This window comes from Apteryx rowi, unplaced genomic scaffold (assembly GCF_003343035.1).
Source record: "Apteryx rowi isolate R43461 unplaced genomic scaffold, aptRow1 scaffold_657, whole genome shotgun sequence".
In the NCBI taxonomy this organism is placed as follows: Eukaryota; Metazoa; Chordata; class Aves; order Apterygiformes; family Apterygidae; genus Apteryx; species Apteryx rowi.
In genome coordinates, this window is record NW_020450935.1 from 142,660 (window position 1) to 162,653 (window position 19,994).

General features: G+C 40.9%; 1 protein-coding gene across 7 annotated transcripts in view; it reads left to right on the top strand.

The window, feature by feature from the left end:
• Positions 1 to 19: 19 nt before the first annotated feature.
• DIP2B (disco interacting protein 2 homolog B) overlaps positions 20 to 19,994 on the top strand; it is a 71,861-nt gene continuing 51,886 nt past the window's right edge. For 6 of the 7 annotated variants that reach the window (XR_003256511.1, XR_003256512.1, XM_026084943.1 and 3 more), the window contains exon 1: positions 20 to 236. Coding sequence is in view for 5 of the 7 variants with exons in the window: in XM_026084943.1 (XP_025940728.1) it covers positions 149 to 236 (88 nt within the window). In the remaining 2 variants the exon portion in view is untranslated. Of the gene's footprint in view, positions 237 to 11,691; positions 12,027 to 19,994 lie in introns of those variants that run through there. The other variant, XM_026084945.1, reaches the window with a different exon arrangement.

Below are 19,994 nucleotides of genomic sequence, written 5' to 3' on the forward strand. Positions count from 1 at the left end.
CCGTCACGTGACGGCGGCGCTAGGGCGCAGCATGGCGGAGGTGGCGGCTGCTCCTGCTGCGCCCGCGATCCGGAGCCGCCGGCGCTGAGACGGAGCCGGAGCCGCGCCGAGCCGGCGGCCGGGCCTGTTCCCATCCCTTCCGCCCGCCATGGCCGAGCCGGCGGCCGCGGGCGTCTCTTCCCTGCCCCGCGAGGTCCGCGAGCAGCTGGCCGAGCTGGAGCTGGAGCTCTCCGAAGGTGAGGAGCGCCGGGACGCCGCCTGCCCGCGGGGCATCGGGTCGCGCCGGCCGCCCGCGGGCGGTGAGGGGCCGGGGGGGGGGGGCGCGAGCGAGGCTTCGTGCGCGGGAGCGGAGGCCGCGAGCGAGGCTCTGCGTGTCCGTGAGGGGCCCGCGAGGGAGGCCGCGTGAGGAGGCCGTGGAGAGCGGGGGGGTTGCGGAGGCCCCGTGAGCGCGTGTGAGAGGAGGGGGCTGCGTGGGGGGGGGAGTGGGTGTTGCGTGCTTTGTTTCTGCGTGGGGGAACCCCCTTCCTGGCCCCGCGGCGGTCCCCGTCCCCCTCCCCGCCCTCTTCGGGGGGGGGGATCCTGCTGGGGGCGGGGGGGGTCCCTTCTCGTGTTCCATTTTCCACGGTTTCTAAGCTCTTCCATGAGGATATTGCGGGGGGGGGGGAGGCTCTTGGGACAAGGGAAGTGACGGAACTTCAGATAAATAGTGAAGCTCTAACCCAGTGTTCTTTACACTTTGTGAGTTGTTTTGTGTAGCTCTAGTCAGCGCAGAGTTTACGCTTTTTGCTGAGAACAAAACCCAGGGAACTTGTTTCCCTTTTCGCACGGATAMGTCTTCATGTTTCCTGGCGTCTAAGATATATCTTTGTTGTAAAATTCCCTCACGAAGTTGTAGGGTGAGAGATGAATTTTGGGACAGAGAGTGAAGGTTGCAGAGCAGGTAGCTCTGTTTTGCATATCTTGAAATGCCCTAGTTCCATCAAGGTACTGAACTTGATGCCATAATCGGTGGCTTGCCAGAAGGTCTCACTGCATAGTTGCGATAATCTCCCTTAGCATTAAAATTTATGAAAAATCAAGTTGCAGTAACATCTTTCTTTGTCACTTTGTCCCAGACCGTTCAGCATATAAAGGAGATCTATTTGCAATTTTGAAGATTAGGAATGGATTCACTGAGCTCCTGGGTGCTGTCAGCTCCCACTGCCTGCATTGGTATATTGTGCTCAATATTTTGCAGGATGAAAACACTACAGTAATGCTTTTTTAACATAAGTCATTTATAGTTGAAATTTTATTACTAGCTGTTTTTGTCAAATGTTTTTTAGATATGTTTACTGTAAACACTTAAGGAAAGCGATAATCCTCTCTGTTTGCTTTTGTAGTTATTTTGTAGTTTCTAAAACTTGTTTCTTGTGGTACTAAAAGCCCATTATAGTTTGACCTTTTACTATATAGTACTGTGAAAATAGAAAAAGAAATACTCCTTTTCCTGGAATGGCTGGTTGTCACATCCTACTAATTTTTAACAAGCTTCTCTAATAACTTAAACTTCCAAGCTACAGAGTAAAGTTTCCTGTGTTAGGTACATAATTCTGTGAATTTTAAATCCATTATTAGTGTACACATTTAATAACCAAATTTTTTAATAAGTGTACTATGTATTTGTTGTGTAAATCACTTTCTCTCTCCAAAAGCCATCAGTGCAAAGAATCTTATGTGACTGTGGCCTCAAGCTCCTTGGAAACATCTTTCACAACGTTGCTGAGATAACTGGGGTCTGACCTGTAGGGGAGCTGAGCGAGCAGTGAAGGACTGTCAGTGTATGTTCCTTGGAAAATAGACCTTAGTTTGAGAGATTTAAGCTTAAAGATTTTAAGGTGTATGTATGCATTGTTCCAGTGAGTATAACTATGGATTTGTTTACAGTAAACAATATTGTATAGTAGTGTTTTATTTAAAAAGGCAGTAATGGCTCATGTTGAACTAATTAATGTTGCTCAGATAAGAACACTTGAGCCTTTTTTTTTCCCCCCCCTTGTTGCAGCTTCATTTGTCTCTAGGTTTGATAGCCTACTACGTGAATGTTTCTGTCAGGGTTTCTGAACAAGAACAGCTTATTCAAGAGAAGAATTGCACCGTTTCTGAATGTGAATGCCTTGCGCGGGAAAGGAACTGCACCTGCAATGAGTTCATGCAAGTAGGCCAGGGTCCCTGACTGTAATGACTGAGAGACAGCTCTGTTCTTGRTGTAGGATGTTATGTTGGGCAGCATCTGAGTTGACTATTTGAAAGATAGCTTCAGATGCAGTCGGACTGTAGGCTAGTAGTGTAAACAAATTGTATGTTAAGCCTCACAGCTAGCTTTATGCGGGGCTAGGTTACCATTAATTAACACGGTTTAGAGAACTTGTAACCATATGGGGGAAAATATAGTATTAAAATCTTATCTGGTGTTTTGCTTGTGAAGGATGCTGTGTCAGCATGTAGAATGCAAAGTGTGACAGAAGGATTAGTTTAATACATGCTTGAAATAGAAATCATAGTTTGCAGTGATATGAACCATGAGGCTTTCTACAGGAACAATCTGTGCAGACGGAGGAACAGGCCTAATTATACCTCTGCCATCTCTGGATGAGCTCCTGACTGAGCCTTGTGGTCAGAATGGAAGTAACAGTAGTCCCATTCCTGAATACATTTAAAACTTCTAAGCAAAATAGTGGAATGTGTTTCAGGAAGCAAACTCTTTTCTTGCTAGCAGAAATTGTTCCCTGCCCCCCCCCCTTAGTCTTTCATTGTGCATCTTTATTTGACCTCAGTGATTGGTTTGAGTTTAACTCATTTATTTCTAAATGAGTTTGGATAAAAATTCAGTTGTCTTCTATCAGCTTGAAATACCTTCTACCCAGTCTTAAACAGCATACCTCACAGAGGCATCTAATTTCCTTGCAGAAGAAATCAGTGTTGTTGCATCCAATTAAAAATTTTGAATAACAATAACTGTATATAAGCAATGAATTAAGTCCTGGAACTGTGTGAGTGACCTACTGATTACTCATGTTTTCCTTCTTTTCTCACTTTCAGATTTTTTTTTTCTTTCTAGTGCTTTTCTTCATCTGTCAGTAACACCCACATTATGCATCAGTAATGATGGGTAGGGCTGTCTTTGTATTTGCATCTGCTTCTTAATGAGTTAAAGTGCCAGGGATATTAACTTTAAAGAAGACTTACCCACACCATTGGCTGAGGCTCAAAAAGAATGAACAGGTTTCATGTTTCTGTAAGTAACAGGAACTCAGTTTTACATCTTTGGGGGTTGAACTGCAGCTGTGTGTGAAGGTGACTTTGTATCCACTATATGATGCTGTTTCTTAAACTGTTTGCAGTTTGTGCTAATGAAGGCGTAGAGCATGGTAAATGTTTGAATTCCTCCTATGCTCAGTTTAAGGTATTAGCATTAAAGCACTTCAGCACTCACTTTGGGGATGTGTAGTTATTTCTGCTTTTGGGCCAAAATTCTCAAACAGCTTCTCTCATATTAACATCATCGCAGTAGTGTTAATAGAGCTAAGAAATTTTGAATTAGCCAGATTCAAAGGTTGTAATTATGCCTGTTAAGTTGATTTGTGTTATACAGTACATGTTATGAGGCTGTTATACTGTTTGTGTGGTTAAATTTGTTCTCCTGGTACAACATAGATGGTGGCGTTACAAGAGCTTTTTGCTTTGAAAGTAGGACAGCTGTCTTCCAGACTGTGCTGTATGGGCTAACTTGCCTCTGAGAGGGTTAAGTGTTCTCATAAAGAGCTTTATTTGGCTGCCAGTTTCTATCTGACTATGGTTTCTGTCTTGTCTGATGTTTCTGAGTAGTAAAGGGGTGTCAGTGGAGTGAACTTCACTTTGTGATATCTATGAAAGTATGAGGTAACGGGAGGGGGAGCTCCACCTAGTCATAAGGAAGAATTTCCCCTGTTAGTGGTTCAGGCCCTGGAACATAATTTGAATCTTTTCTGGCTTATGTGACAGAGTTATATCATAGCTCTTGCTTCATGGATTGAAGTAGCTGGTTTCTGTTTACTTTTCTGGTTAAACATACATTTGGCTGTCTGGTTTGTGATTTTGTGTGGGCGTTTCTGTGAATGGCTTCGTGTACCTGTGTTTGTTACTTTTAGAGCCGATTGTCTCTTACTGAAGAATTGAGGCTCTGTATGCAGAGGAAGGCTTTGTATTAGGATTTTCAGAAGCAGAAGAAATAGCAAGGCTGGTGGCATGTCTGGAAAAAGTAGTATCAGCAAAATGGTTGAAGCCCAGGTCTGAAGGCCTGCCAGATAGGATAGAAACGTACTGGAAGAAAACATGTTGACTCAGGCAAGTGGGTGGAATCTTTATTTTGTTTGGCTTGAAAAATTCCAATGTAATCATGGTGTTTTTCTGTTCTTCTGAAAATTGTGCATTTTGGTTTTCATTCTTTGATTATCAAGCACCTTTCAAAGTAGGTGAGTCGGTTTTCTTTTTTCTTTTCCTTTTTCTTTTTTCTTCTTCAGATTCTGAAGAACAGATTTTAAGTAGATTGGAGAAGAGTCAGGTGAAGTAATTGTCCAAGTAAGGACTGCTTATGTAGATTTTGCTGAGTGGGCAGAAAGGTTTCACTTCAGTTATTTCCCTAGCATTCAGAGGGGAACTATGGCTGTAGCAGGGTTGAATGTGAAGGCTGAAGAAGAGCGTATGAACATAAGCAAGTTGGATCTGATTGTCTTGTAGCTGGCAGGACTTACAGGTGGGTTTTGTGCATTTATGCAGCATCTCACCCACAAGTCTTACATTAGGCAAAACTAGTAATGGGAAACCTTTTGTGTTGCTTCCTTAATGTACCGACAGGACTGACAGCTGATGGGTACCAAATCTGCTGAGAAATCTGCGTATGGCTTTGACACAGTCCTTCTGTATGCAGCCAACAAAGGCAGAGTTCTGAGGCAGTGCTTTGAAATGCATAAAATTCCTTTTGGAGCGTGTTACAGGGAGTGTTTACACAAATCCAGGGATCATCATTCCTGCCTTGTTTAACTTTATAAAGATTCTGATAAGAACCTTCACTTCTGATGTTACTTTTTTTTCTTAAGCCTTACTACCCAGGAAAAAGTGACGCAAGCCTGGTAATACATGGATTCCCTGCAATGTCTGTGGCTCAGAGGAAAAGGAAATACTGCTCAAGTCATGCTTGACAGAGGAGCAAAGTAACAAATCTTTCCTATCACCAGTGCATCAAACAGAAAGCCCCTAAGATGGTCACAAATTTAGACTATGCAGATGGTCAAAGCAGAATGATGAAAATGCTTAAGGGTTGGATAGAGTGAGTTAAGAGCAAATACTGAAAGAAATGTTTTGACTGGACTGTGACTGGGAGGTAGGTGTTACTGTTGGTACATGATTGAAGCATGTAAATGTGATGAAATAAAAGGCTTTTTTGGAGAATCTGGTTTGGAATAATAAAGAATAACAAGAGTTAAAGGATGTGCATATTTTTCTATTCTCTCTTTTATAGTTAGGAAATGAGTGAGTTGGGGGGGGGGGAAGTTTAAGCTGCAACTCTGACCCTTTGCCTTGGGAAGAGGAGGAAATTGGAGGCTTTGGAGAGAGTCTTCTGCCTCCTTCCTGATTGCTTCTCTGAAGCCTTGCTGTAGTTGGAACCAGTTTTCCTCTGTGGGGTGGAGGGGACATCTGGTAGCAATGATTCCTGGTTTGTCTTTATGGTCGTTACTATTTCTAGCATGGGTGATGCTTGCAGTTTCATTTGGATACTTAGGCTACATGTGTTAATCAGACCTGTTAGCCTGACATATCTGTGTTAGTCTCCTCTGTTCTTTTCATGATGTCCTAGGTAACTGATTTTCAGTTTTCCATTTTAAATTCTGTAATGTGAAATGTTGAATGGTAAATGTGATGGATGGTGGCATAGCTGCATGGAGCCAAATTGCTGGTCTTTCCAACACGCATCTAACTCTGGACAGTACTTGGATCTCCATAGGAAAGAATGCATGTAGAGGACCCCTCGTGTTTCCAGTTCGTTTGTAATATTGTGGAAAGGGTAATGGGTTCCTTCCTGATTCCCTCCATCTGATTAGTTTTTGTCATGAAGCATTTTATTCATTGAATTTATCATGTTTGTTCAGGGACAAGTTTCAGAAGCCAAAGAGTGAACTAATGGTGAGGAGTCCCAGAGGTGCAAGCAGAAGCTGAATAGTTTCCTGTTTTGATTTGCTTCAAATATAATGTTCAGATAATTTCTTAAAATGGTTTTCCTCAAACTGCATGCCTCAAAGTTATAAAAAGCATTTCCTGAATCTCACAGTAAGTTACTCAGCTTCTGTAGCCCAGGCTCTTTGGACCTGGCTGGATAGATAGAGGAATTGAAGAGTTTCTCTGTTAAGTTTGTTTCAATCCAAAATTTTTCTTAGGGCTCATGAAATTGGGGAAGAGTCATCAGGCTGGGATATCTCCTTGTATTAATTAGAATGGGAGGCTCTTAAATTTGCACCATGTGTGAGGGGAAACAGTGATTTATAGCTAACGGATGCTCTGCAGGCAGCATTCCATCTGCTACGCAAATTTTGCCATTACATTTTGACAAAAAGTTTTGGGAAAAGTCTCACACCTGTATTTCTTGTTCTGAATAATGCTTGGCAGTAGTGGATTGTTACTGTCTCCTGCATTTGGGGGGTGGGGGGGTGGGGAGTAAAATACCTTTTTCTATCAGGTTGCATAACATTTTTCCAAACTTCAAAGCTGAGAGTATCTGAAATAGTGCTTAATCTCTGCTGCTTGTGTTATATGTTTATACCAAAGATAGTCAATGTAATAGTAATTTAACTTGTCCTTTTTACTGAGGTAAGCACCTCATTTTATTTAGTGTAACTTAAGCTGCTCAAAAAGAAAAAGAATTTTTAAAGTTTAAACACTTCTCTGCCAAAATAACCTTTTTTAATTCTTGTTGTTTTGAGAATTGCTGACACAAAGTAGATCTTTCTGGACTTCGAATTCTGTGGGGATGGGAGCCTACAGAGCATGCATTAATATATTTTAAGAACCCAGAATGTGAATTACTGCCTCAATGATCAGCAACTGAGCCTTTCAGAATTGTTCCCCAGCAGTCAGGCAACCTGCTTTCACCAGCCCGTGTCCCCAGGGAGCAAAAACAACCGAAAGAATTGTATCTCTGCCTGATAAAATTAGGTCTTCTGTAATCTCTCTCAGAACAGCCGGATGGCTAGCTGCCTTGAAAAACATATGTTTTAATGCAGGAATAATGCATTCCATTTAGGATGGCTATAGCCGTGGGAGCTGGTTGACTTAGTGGATAAAGCACTCCCGTTTTGCCTCTGGGATCAGGACTGATGTCAAACATCAGGTCTAAAGTGCAGCAGTGAAAAAGGCTTGTCTAGGATGTTTTCCCTGTCTTTGACTCCTAACAGGGATGCTGTTCCTGTACCTTAGTTCTAAAGGAGTTTGAGAATAAACTGTCCTATTACTGGAAATAAAGCATAAATTGCAAAGAAGAGGATTTAGCACATATGTTTCTAGATTGTAGCTCACTCTGCATGAATAAAACTTATGTAAGTATAGCAGTGTTGGTGTTCCTCTAATACAAGCTTCTAATAAATTCCTCTAAGAGCAGCATGTGTAATTTTCTGCAAGGAGAAAAAAAAAAAAAAGAAAAAAGGAGGTTAGCTGCCTGGGTGTTAGTTCTGCTCTGTCCCTGGCTCCCCTAACAGAGCTTCTCTGCCCAGAGGAAAGACACCAGTGTCATTACAGCTGCACACATCTCAGGAGTGCAGACAAAGCCTGCTGTTATGCTGGGAATTGACTGATCATGTGATACTTCCAGCTCCTCCTTTCTAGCTGAATTTCATTAAAGGAAGCTAAGAATAAGTATTTTCCCAGTAATGTTTTTCCATATGAGCAATTGCTGTAGCTGCCACAAGCATGTTCTGTGGCTGAACGCGTGCTGCTATCAGTAGGAAGGGGGGTGACCAGGAAGGCAAGCTGTTCATGTGGGACAAGCCATGGAAGGTTACAAGAAGTGCTAAGTTTGGAGTGTACCCACAAGTTGCGACGGGCCATTTGGTTGTAAAGTTGAAGGGTATGATCTAAAGGGGGAATGATACAGCAGATAAAGCACCACCAGGTTGAGAATTGGAAGATGCGGTTTTAGTTCCTATCTGTGTGGTTTCTTTACGTAGCTTCGTAGCCATCGTTCCAGAAAGGGTAGAGTCAGATGAGGATGTGTTAAGGAAAGTTTTATGTTGCCTGCTGGCCCATCTGTGCCTTTACTGCAGCAGCTCTTCATTTAGAGTGGTGATTAATCTTTGAAATGAAGAGTCATTTCAGTATGAAGCACCTTTTTTGGAAATACTGTAATTTACTCACTGAGAACAGAAGAGAATGCATGTATGTCAATATGGATGTTCTGATAAGACTGTTTTCTTTGCCTAGTCATTGTGTCTTTATCATCACCTTTCACTGTAATTACCCACGAGAAACTTTGTGTGCTTGTCTGGAAGCAATGATCCCATAGATACCCCAAGGAAACTGTGAGAGGAGAAAGGGTTTTTTAAGCCTTCTGGTTACTTTCTAGAAAGCGGTATGAGCAAAGTTAACAAACAGTTGCAAAAGGTCACTATTTGCCTTCTGTCAAGACAGCAAGATCTGTAGCTAGCACAGTTTTGTGTTGAATAACAGCAGCTGACATCCTTGTTCACAATGTGCATTGTCACTGCGGTAAGGGGAATGAGTGTTACTCCTGAGAGCTGGGAAGTGACATGGCAAATTCCAGTCTATGATTATTCACCATGCAGTGGAGAGCCGAGTCGGTGACCAGCCTGAGAGAGAAAAGATCCTTAATCCTCAGCGTTCTGGTAGAAGAATAAACAGAACTACAGCTTATTAAACTACGGTGTCCTTCTTTATTTATTTATTTTTCTTAATTGAATATAAATGGTAAATGCCTACTGAAGGTGTTCCATGTCTGGTGTGTTTTTTTTTTTTTAAAAAAAAGATTATTACGTGCCCCCAGGGGGTGATTCTAGCAAGGTAACAATGGAATTGGGTTAGCTAAATGCAGAACTTCTTGTAATGCTCTGTCTTCTGTTTGCGAAAGAAGGGTATTGCTGAAAAGCTTGCTTCAGATGACCCCTATTGTGTCTCCAAGCTAGAGAAGAGCATTTATGTTCCTATGGTGTGTCCTCAAGTTTCATAACAAAGCTTTGGGCAGTAATATTGGCTCAAGGTGTTCGCAGTTCTTAGCACTTTACTCTTTTCTGTTGTGGAGAGCACAGTCACCTCTGCTGTGCAGTCTGCGGAGCTGAATGATGAACTGGAGAGGGGAAGTGATTGAGTTTTTAAGAATGAAAGTTTTTCTCTCTCTCTCTCATATTGAACCATTTACTTTGCAGCGAAACACTTCCAGTTGATCAAACTTACAACTGGTCTTTGTACAGATTTTTTTTTTTTTAAACTTTTGTGGCAATCCTGGAAAAATACTGAAGTCTGTCTTGCGTTAAAGTACAACAGTAAAGTGCACATGTAAATGTTCTTCAGGACTGAGACCTTTGTTTATTCTTAGGGCAGAAACTTGAAAGTGATCCCTTGTGGATTAAAAAAAAATGTGAACAATTCTTATTGTAATTGGAATGAAAGCCTCCATACTTCTGCAATTTTGGATTGGAAGTTACTTCAATGAAAAGGGGGAAGTATTGTTATTTTCAGTTCACAGACAGGAAATTGAGATGCACAGAGGTGAGGTGACTTGGTCAGTCTCACAAATCAGTAGCAGGGCTGGGAACAGAACTGAGATGTTTTGACACTCGGCCCTCTGCTCCATGGAAGAGAAGGGTGTATTGTCACTGACAAAGGAGGAGACCTGAAACACGCGGTCTGATCCACTGGTAAATGGATGTCTGTATGGTGTGCTGAGAGTTTGTATGTTCTTTAACAGATTTAGTTAATCTGAAAATTAGTTCTGCCAGTGGTGCTAAGTTTCAGTTGAACACAGATTGATTTAAATTGACCGTATCTTTGGAATTTCTGAAAGATACATTTTCCAGGTGGAGGAGTTTCTCAGCATAACTATGTTTTCTTGTCATCTTTAAATTCTTGAGTCCCCCTTTAAAATGTCCTGGAGTTAAAAAGTCCTATGCTGCAGAAGACTTGGTTATTGAGTCCCAAGCAGGGAGAATCATGGATGAAGACAAAGCAAATGAGTCAGATATAAATAATCCTATTATGGCTTGGCTGCAGCCACACCTAGAAACCTTGAACAAACATTGCTGTTCTGTTTAGTTATTCCTGTATTCGATACACTTTACTTGTTAAATCCTGTTTTAAAATTGCAGCATGTAAAGCTTGTGTAGGACTAGTTGCCATTAGTGTTAAATACTTGTGAATGTTTTAGTAAGTTTGACCTGAGACACAGATGCCTGTGATAGCACGTAAGTTCATTGCTGTCGTGTTTTCCCCCAAAGCAAAAAAAGCAAACAAACAAAAAACCCCAAAATCTTGGAGCTGTTGTTGCTTTAAAAGGCTTTCGGGGCAATTCTTTTTTTGCATTCGGCCTTTTAAAAAAATGTCTGGCTGGAACAGCAAACAGGAAGATGTAATTGCCCTTTGGCTTTTGTGTATCAAAAGGTTGTTCACTGTATCAAGCTTTGATAAAGCACTTTTAGTAGTATCTGGTTATAGCATGGAAAGTATAAAGAAAGGATTTGGGATCTCGTAAAATCATGTTTGATACATCGTGATTGCTGTCATGTATCCTACTAGGTAATTAGTTACCTAATAGCATGTTTCTCCTTCCCTCATTCATGGTGAATAGGCTGATTTTTAAGAAATCTGAATGAAGCTATTTGTCAGATGAGGCTTTAATTTAAAAAAGAAAAAGTCAGGCCCTTCTTCCTCCCTGTTGTGGACCCTTAAGGGGGAGCCCTGAAGTCTTGTCTGTTAAGCATGGCTGTCATTGATTCCAAGGGTTTTTTTTAATAGAGGTTAGGGTTTATTTGTTGATTCTTGTCCAAACACGTACCATTTGCTTTGCATTGTTTTTTTGTACTGGCTGCTATCCTTTGGGCTTTGTATGTGACCTATGAAATGTGATACTCTGGCTGAAAAGAGTTGTAGAGATTTGTCTTATGCATGCTTACCTGCGGTAATCCTTCTTGGTTTATCAGTGCTGCAGTGTGACAGCTCATGATATTCAACCCATGCGTTTCCCTGGAGTGAGAAGGTAATTCCTTGTTTTAAACCTGATCGAGAAAGCCAAGTAGACTAAAGGTTCACATACAGGCAGCTCTTCAGAGGCTTCTCCGTGGAGGCTCCCTCTCATCTGCACTGAATATGTAGCAAAGGCAACACTCTCTTCTCACGTTCTAGAGATGGAAGTGGATGCAGCAAAGCAACAGAGGGCACACAAATATGGTAAGGTAGATGGTGGTGATGAAATTATCCATGCTGTGCCAGATGCCATAACTTGGCCTTTTCTCCTAGGAAAGTAATTAATTCTTGTGTTCTGTTGCTTAAAACTACAGAATACCTTCCTGTGAACAATAAAATGGTGTGAAAGAGAGACAGACATGTTGTACAGCACTGCAGGCACGCTCCTCTTCCAGCAGAGACAGAACTATTTGGGCAGAAGGATAAAAGGAAAGACTTGGCATGGAAAACTGGGGAAGGAGTAGATAGTCTTCTATTAGAATTGAGTTTGGCTTCAGGTTATGAAAGATCTGGCAACAGTACAGCTGAGAACGTGTTCGCTACTTTCTATTGCTCTTGCCCTGCAAAGGGACAACCTCTCAATTGTGCTGTACGGCTGTTCACGGGCCTGTGTTGTGAACTGGACTGAGGAACTGACGGGCTTAAAAAAATTAACATTATTGAACTGTATTGCTCTTGAACAGTTGATGTCATGAGAGAATAGCCTGCAGAATATTTCAAGAAAGGAACAATGAAAGGAACTGATGAAGTGGAGAGATTTGGAAGATGTAAGACTTTTTTTTTTGTCTGTAATTCTACTGTCAGTTTTGTGTTTAGTCTTGGCCTTGCTCTTTCTCTTTTCTGCATGCTAGCTTTTCCTTTTCAACTCTGCTATTGTATCTGGAAGGCAGGTTGAGGAAACGTGTAGGTACCTTACAGAAGGCAAAATATTGTCAGTTGAAAGGGTAAAAGAGAAAGAGTGATGTTTACTTGTAGAGGAGAACCAGCAGCATCTGCTTTTGAGATATCGGCTTCAGTTCAGAAGTCATCAAAACTACTGTAGCAGAGTTGACCTGAAATAATAATCTCTGTTTCAGATAGCATTTTCCCAAAGGCTCTTAAATGGCTGTTATTCTTAAATGCAAGAATAGCTTAGATTTTCTGTGGCTGAAATGTGGCAAAAGTCTCTAAGAGTTATTGTCACATGCAAGTAAGCTAGCAGTTGTTGGATTGTTTCCATATTTTAAGGGATTGTTTGAAGCTATTTCATAGTTTCCTAGTTGAAAGGTAAATTTCTGCTCCTTCAGCACATTCTGCCTCAAGCAATTGCAGACAGCATCTCTCTTCTTAACTCACTAAACCAGTTAATGTTTGAGCTTTGAACATATTGTCTGCTATTTAAGTGTTGCATACTGTTGGGTACGTAAATGAAAAAGACTGTGTTGGTTGTTCCAGGGAGTTACCTCATGAAGGGGAAAGGCTGACTTGGTTTTCCTGTGATATCCTTTACCTCTGATTGTGCAGGGTGCAAACCACTCTGCCTTATCTATGGATGGAGGCACATATGAAAAGGAAGATGACAGCTAGGCTAGGGCAGCTTGCCAATTGCTTAAAGCCTTTGTTAGAGACTAAAGGAAACCTGTGTCCATTTAGGCACTAGTACAGCCCCAGGGGCTTTCTTGGCCTCATACGTAAAGAAGATGAAGGCAGCCGCATGGAAATGATTGCACACTTCTGCGTGTCAGTCTACATTAGCTCTTTAGGCCTTGGTTGTTGTGTTTCAATGCTAGGATCTTGCGTGTCATTCTCAGGATTTTCATCCTGGGGGTTTGCCAGTATAGCACTTAATCCATCTGGTGATCCTAAATCATTAGGAAAGTATCTTCTGTGCAAGAACGTCTGCAAAACTGGTCACTTGTCATTGAACTGTTCAGAGCCCGTATGTGACTCTTCATCCTGATTGCAAGGAAAGGGGTGTCTCCAATGGTCAGGCATGTGCTGTCCTATCTCTGGGAAAGGTATCTGCCTCTGTGACGACTGCTTTTTCCTTGTGATAAATTCCTTGTTCTCAGTTTGTGCACTGAAATAAAATGGAGACACACAAAGTCAAGTCTCAAACTCCATTTTTAAGCCAATAAAACCAATCCAATTAAAAAATGGACACACTTTTCCTCTCAAATCTGCATTGTTCTGCCATTTCCTTTCCCTCTGCATGGAAAGCAGATTTTGGAGTGATTTACAGCTGTTACAACAGTGTCTTAAGAATCCCTAGGTAAAGTACTGTCTGCTGTAGTTGAAGGGTTGACTTCTGCAGACTGTGTTTCTGGGCTAGTTTGTTTTCTTCCTTTAAAGCTTGTAACATGGAATATTCAATCATTATCTGTGCAGAGCACAATTAATATAGATATCACTTCAGAGAACTGTAATGCGGGTGAGCACGTTCTTTGTTTGTGGCTTTTGTGTGTTTGTGTATTTTTCATGAAGATGATAGCTACCTGGGGATCAGTCTTGGATTTCAGGAGAAGCTTTGTTGTCTCTGGCAGAGTTGGCTGGGGTTAGGTGGGACGTCTGCCCAGAGTTTCTTGAAAAGACTCGGAGATACTACATTCTACAAGGGGGGGGTTATGGATACTCCAAACTGGCTGTCACTGGAAAGGCAGGGTCAGTATCATATTTGGTAGGAGTATCTAAGCTGGTTTGCCCTGAGAAACTTATTTTGTTTGTTTGTTTTGTATAGTAGTGTCTTGTGCTTCTAGAATACCAAATGCCTAAGAAGAAATGATCCTGTTGTACAAGGGATATTGAAGAGAAGTAGTTGCTTTATTTCCCAAACATCATAATTTCTCTTAGGAGTCTATTAAGTAGCATGGCACAAATTTAACTTATATGAAACATATGGAGTCAGCAGGCAAGTTTTACTGAACAAATTGGAGGGCAGTGTTCCAAACCAATGCCTGGTGTCTGCATTCCTCGTTTTTCAGAGTTTTTGCTTAATTGCAAGCTTTCTATTTGGACTTTAATTCTCTAGTTTTTCTTTCTTGGCAGAATATCTTGTCTTAAATTACTGCTGTCAACACTTCCTTAGCCCTTCCTGCTTCTCCCACCCCCCACCCCCCAAATGTATAGTGCTATCTGTGGTGCTTCAAATTACTATGGAAAGACCACTACATTTGTAGTTGAAAACAAATCCTGCTGCATATAACATTTTATAAAAGAAGATAAAAGCCTCTCCCTGTTAATATTATTACATCGGCGCACTCATTTTATAAACATTGTAGTGCTCTTTGAAATGCCTGGTATCTAGTGATTATGGCTTAGGTACAGTAACAGATGGTTAATATGCAAGTACTTTTTAATGTTGTCATCTATAGCAGAAACACTGAAACAAAAGAGAATGTTAAATTCTAATCTCTGAATGGCAAGAGATAAGACTCGGGGAAATTAGCATGTGGTGTGGTGGAGGATCTTGTATTAATGAAAGATTGTGTGACCAAGGGAAAAATGAAAACTGCTGTCTAGAATGTAAAAAATAGACTGGAGAGGAGTAATGAAGCATGCTGGAGCATGACCACAGAGAACATGGACACTAAAATGAGTAATAAGCCAGTGTCTTCAGACGAGAGTTTTCAGGTGGCCAGACCACAGTATTCTGTAGCATTTCCAGGTTTTAGAAGAGGCAGAACTCCTGCAGTTACTAAGGCAGAGGCCTGGAAAGTCCCTGCCGCCTTTACTACCCCAAATAAAGGTGGAATTAAACCATGGACATCAGATAACTTTGCCAGCGTCATATTCTGGAGCTGAAAAAGCAGCTTTACCGAACGCCTACAGTTACCCTTTGCACCCTGCATTCAGTTGCGGCTTCCCTCACGTTTTCCCAGCAGGCACAGCGTGAGCTGGAATTGGAGACTGCCATGTGCCCACTAGCAGTCGTAAGATAAGCCTAACTTTACCCCCTGCAATTCTTAGCTTGCTTTTTCTGATGATGCTTTTGTTAAGTGTGGGTTTTTTTGTTTTTTTTTTTTTTTGGACACTTTACAGTTGTATATTCTTAAATTTTACTCTGTCTCTACCTAAAGAGACTTTGGCTAGCACTTCAGTTTTTTCCAGTGATTGACATTCTTGGGCTTCTGTTTTACATGGATATCCTGAAGGGCTGGATATTTTTTGCTTAGTAATAAAAACAGGCTAATACTGTTAGAGTTAAATGCTAATGGAAAATAAACAAATAAAGATCAGTACCTTATTTAAAGTAATGCTGCTTATAGCTTTGAGGGAGATTGGCTATTGCTAAGAGAAACTGCGCAGTCACCTTTGCATTAAATTTATTATGGAAAGAGAAATAAAAATGTGATCTCATTCTCATTAAAATTAAGTAACTGATGTCATCACTCAATTAGAAGATTTTCTTGGGAGTTTTTGGCAAGTCATTCCGGGTTGTTATTAAGACCTGACAAACCAGGCATTCTTAAAGTGGAGGGAATAGGAATAGTTCTCTGTTAACGAACTGGAAGATGAGGGAGCATCTTAAAGAAACACCTAACTAGCAAAAAAACCAAAAACTAAAAAACCCCCTCAAACTGTGGTACAGTAGTGCTATCAATGTCCTTTTCTTTTATGGAGATTTTCCCTCCTGAAGTTAGATTAAGGCAAAAGCAAAATTCTGAAATAGGGCTGAATATATTCGTCTTAATGTGCTTGTCTTTTCAGGTACCTGGCTTGAAGAGGAGTGTTCTGAATATGAATGAACATCAAAAGGGGGACTTTGAAGGGAGGGATTCTAATTTTATCTTCAACAGAGTTTTTGTTTTTTTCATCATATTAAACATAACTATAAGGCCAGTCCAGTACCGATAGCCTTTTGGCTGTGCTTTTCATTAGCCGGCATTATAACAATTAACTGTTACCACTAGTTTACTGTGAATGCTTGTTGCTTACTGCTTTTTCAGACAGCCTGCAGTTCCCAACCTGTACAGCTATAGCCTGCTTTTTTCCTGTTTTATTCATAATACCATCTAGTATGTTTTAAATAAAAAGGCATGCCCGTTTGCAAGAAATCTTTCATCTCTAGCTCTGGGCTGTACAGAACTGGAGTGGCAAAGGAGACTTGTGTTTTTGTGCTGGCTTCATCATTTTTAGAATATTAATATTTAATTTAGGCTTTTTAAAGCTTTTAGCAGACTTGTCAGGCTTCCTTCCCTGTAGTGGTATATATGAGGTCAACTTGAGAGAACATTCTGATTAACTTACAATGTGGAATGTGGTTTTATTTATTTTGATTTACGATTGATAAAACTTTTTAAGAAGCTCATCCTGTTCTGTAAGTAACTTTGCCATAAACTTAACCATAAAACAGATCCAGCAGTTTTTCCCATCTCTTCAGCTAGAGCCTAACCAAGCAGGTACTATATCAAATCCAAACAAGACTTTTCTTGCCTGTAAATACCAGTCCATGCATTTTCCAGTAAAAAACGAATAGGAGACCAGCAGTCAGCTCTGCTGTGTGGGAAGCAGCAGGTTTCCAAGAAACCCTTAGTGACATGAACTCTACCAGTAGCTGTTTCCTCATTCTGCTTCGTGCTTACAGTGAGACGGTGATGTTGGACTTCTGAATCCGGAAGTGATTTTGCCAGGACAGAAATCGGTTCGTGCTCAGTTCCAGCCCTGTCTTGCTTTCGTGCAAGCAAATAAGCAATGCCAACATGGGTGTTTTGGTGTCAAGGAAGTGTTCAGCTTTCACTTTGTTAGGGCTGAAAAGCACTTATTTATTTACACTGCTGTTTTGCTTTTAGAAGTGTATAGAAATAATATTTCATCTCTCTTGGAGAGATTGCAGCTTGTACACAAATACAGTAAAATTTTTACTCATCAGAAATAAGCGTTTTCCTCATCCCAATTACAGATATTTGTTCAAGTGAAGCACACAGAATACGAGGGCAGATCCGATTTAAATCGGTTGCCTTTCACTGCATGAGATAATTTGGCCTGAAAAACATTTGGAACTTGCTTGGAGATTGATTGTGTTTTTACTCTAACTGTGCAGCTGCCTTCAGTACACAAGCTCACAGTTGTTTTGCGTTGTGCTCAGTAAGTTCCTGATTAGGCCTGTGCAGGGGTTTGGGCTTTTCAGCTGACAACCCTCTGAGCCGTGACTGAATCGCACTTTGAGCCTTCTGAAATCTGGTGTTCATGATTCAAGATGGAGACAACAAAGGGGAAAGGCAGTCAGCGTTCTGGCCTCTGGCAGAGGCCGTTCTTGTTTACTAGTTGATGTTACTTTCCAAATGGCTAGTGTTTGCTGGGTCAGTTGATCTGTTGTTAAAACGCATTTGTTTAGAGCTAGTTTTGTCTTTTGATTCTTTAATGCTGAGTTTACTAACAGAAAATTTTCATTTTACCTAGTGAAAGCTGTTTCATTATTAGAGGAACGTTTCCACTATATCAAATGTTTCTGGCCTTCATGGCTTGCTGTCCTGATATGCCAGGTGCCAGATGTAAAATATGCTTGCTTTTTCATTGATATTCAGCTGCTGTATGTAGTTAGAGGGCTGACTCATTAATATTACAAGTGTCATATGTATTGTTAGGGCCAGTCCCTGTTCTGCAGTCCTCTAAAGTGGAGACAGTTTTGTTGGAAGCTGTCCAATTTGTGCTTCACGAGGCTTCTGTCAGTGAGATTATTAGGCCCTAATCTGTCTCATGGTGATAGCTTTGCCTTTCCAGAAGGGAGGTTACTTTTGCATGTAGAACAGACCACACCAGAACTGGTCATTGGACTGCTGAGAGGAGGATACCTTCTGTAATGAGAGGAGTCTTGTATTTCAAAGAGGAGTGAAGGGCTGTCAGATTTTCTGAGTAATTCAGAATATTAAAGTAGCTTTACAGAAATACTGGCCTAGGTAGACCCAGGGCTAGGAAGGACTGTCAGGAACTCAGATGAGATGTTTTCTTAGCCTCTCTATGTAGACTTTTGAAGAGACTTTAGTTATTTGCTGGGTAAACAAAGCAGTTATTGTCCAAAGCTTTGTGTCATCTTCTCTTTTTTGTTTTATTGAGCACCTCTATTCCCCACTGCTAAGATTCTCAAGCAAAGTGTTTGGGAGTCGTGATTACTCCATTGTTATCTTCTGCTTTGTTTTTCACTAAGGAAAAATCAACAAGATAATTTTCTCTTGTGGATTTTGCTTATGCGAATGCTTGACTGGAAAATGTGGTCTCAGAAACACTTTTTAACAAGTTTGCAGTGGCAAATTTTATAATAAACATATACAATATTTTCAAAGACTATTTTACTGTAAATATTTCCTTATTAGTTTGCTGTCAAAGATTGAGCTTCAGACTAAATCGTATCTGCATCTGCAATTTCTTTTGTAAGCTCTTTTGTTCATTTTGTTTGCATTCTTTTTCTTTCTGGCAAATTGCTGACTGTGTGCCCTTAAATAATCTTACTGATTTCTCCACACTTCCTTCCTTCCACAAGTAAGACATTTGAGAATTCAGTTTATTTAAACTGAAAAAGGAGACGTTGCACCCCTAAAGAGGCCATAACAGGAAAATGCACTGAATGTGGTAATTGTGTTTTTGGGGATAACTTGTTGAATAAGATCTTTCTTTCTTTAAGCCTATTGGTGTAGGTTCAAGGGCTATTGGTGTCAATCAAGAAAGGATATTTGCTCCCAGAGTTTTGTGACAATATATTATGATGGTGGTGATATACTGATACAAGGCAGGAAAAATTCTTCTGCTAGGGTCCTTCCATTGTGGAAGGACAGCAATAGCTATTATAATTGGTCTGAATATTCCTTCTCTTTATACTAATAGCATGTTTTTTCAACCTAAAGGCAGGTGGGATGGAGCTACTTTGTACTAACAACTTTAAACTGTTTTCTTTAAAGAAGTATTGATGTGCAGAATTAGTAAGGGGGAATTGGTGTGCTGGCAGAGGTCTGTATGAAGTAGTCAAGCTCAGTAGCTATGTGGTAGATTTCCAAATGCAGCTAAATTGTTAAGCTGTGGTGTGAGGGTTCAAACGTTTGCTGTTATAATGTGTTTTGCATGTTATTTTCCTCTTCCACACAGCTTAAAGGCTTTCACATAACAAGGATCTTGCCACATCCTGCTATCCAGTGTCCTAACGAAATGCTTCAGAAGCAGACATTGACTCTTCTTTAGCATAGCGAAAGATCCCCAAACAGAAGTTGTTCCTTGCATGATCTTTCTTGTAAAGAACATTGCAGCTGACAGAATAATGGGTTTTCTTAGGCTTGTTGGTGACATGCCAACATGGTTTCCTTAGCAGTGAAATTCCTTAAGAAGCCATGGCTGCTGATGTAAACATAGCTGAAAGCTTAACACAGCCTGTACTGAGCGCAGGGCCTGAAATCTGCTTCCTGTGCCATGCTGTACAGTTCATTTTTCTTCTCTTTCTATTTAAATCAGGTTTCCCAAGCTTGTCACCAACTTGAATGGGGAGTACTCTTCAATCCAGAAAAGATGGTCTGGTCTCTGCATAAAGAAGCCTGTAAAGGCTCCTGGGCTTTTATGCAGCAAGGATCACTCCACAGTGCTGTGTTCCATTGACTTGAATATAGATCTGCTTTTGTAGAACTATTGGGGTGGGGTTGGTGTTATTTTAAATTACCATGTGCAGAGCAGGTCTAAGGATATTTAACATAGTGCAAATGACTCCTAATATCTATCAGTGCTTCTGTTTGCACTAGTCAGGCTTAAAAGAAATAAAGCAGCAAAATCCAAGAAAA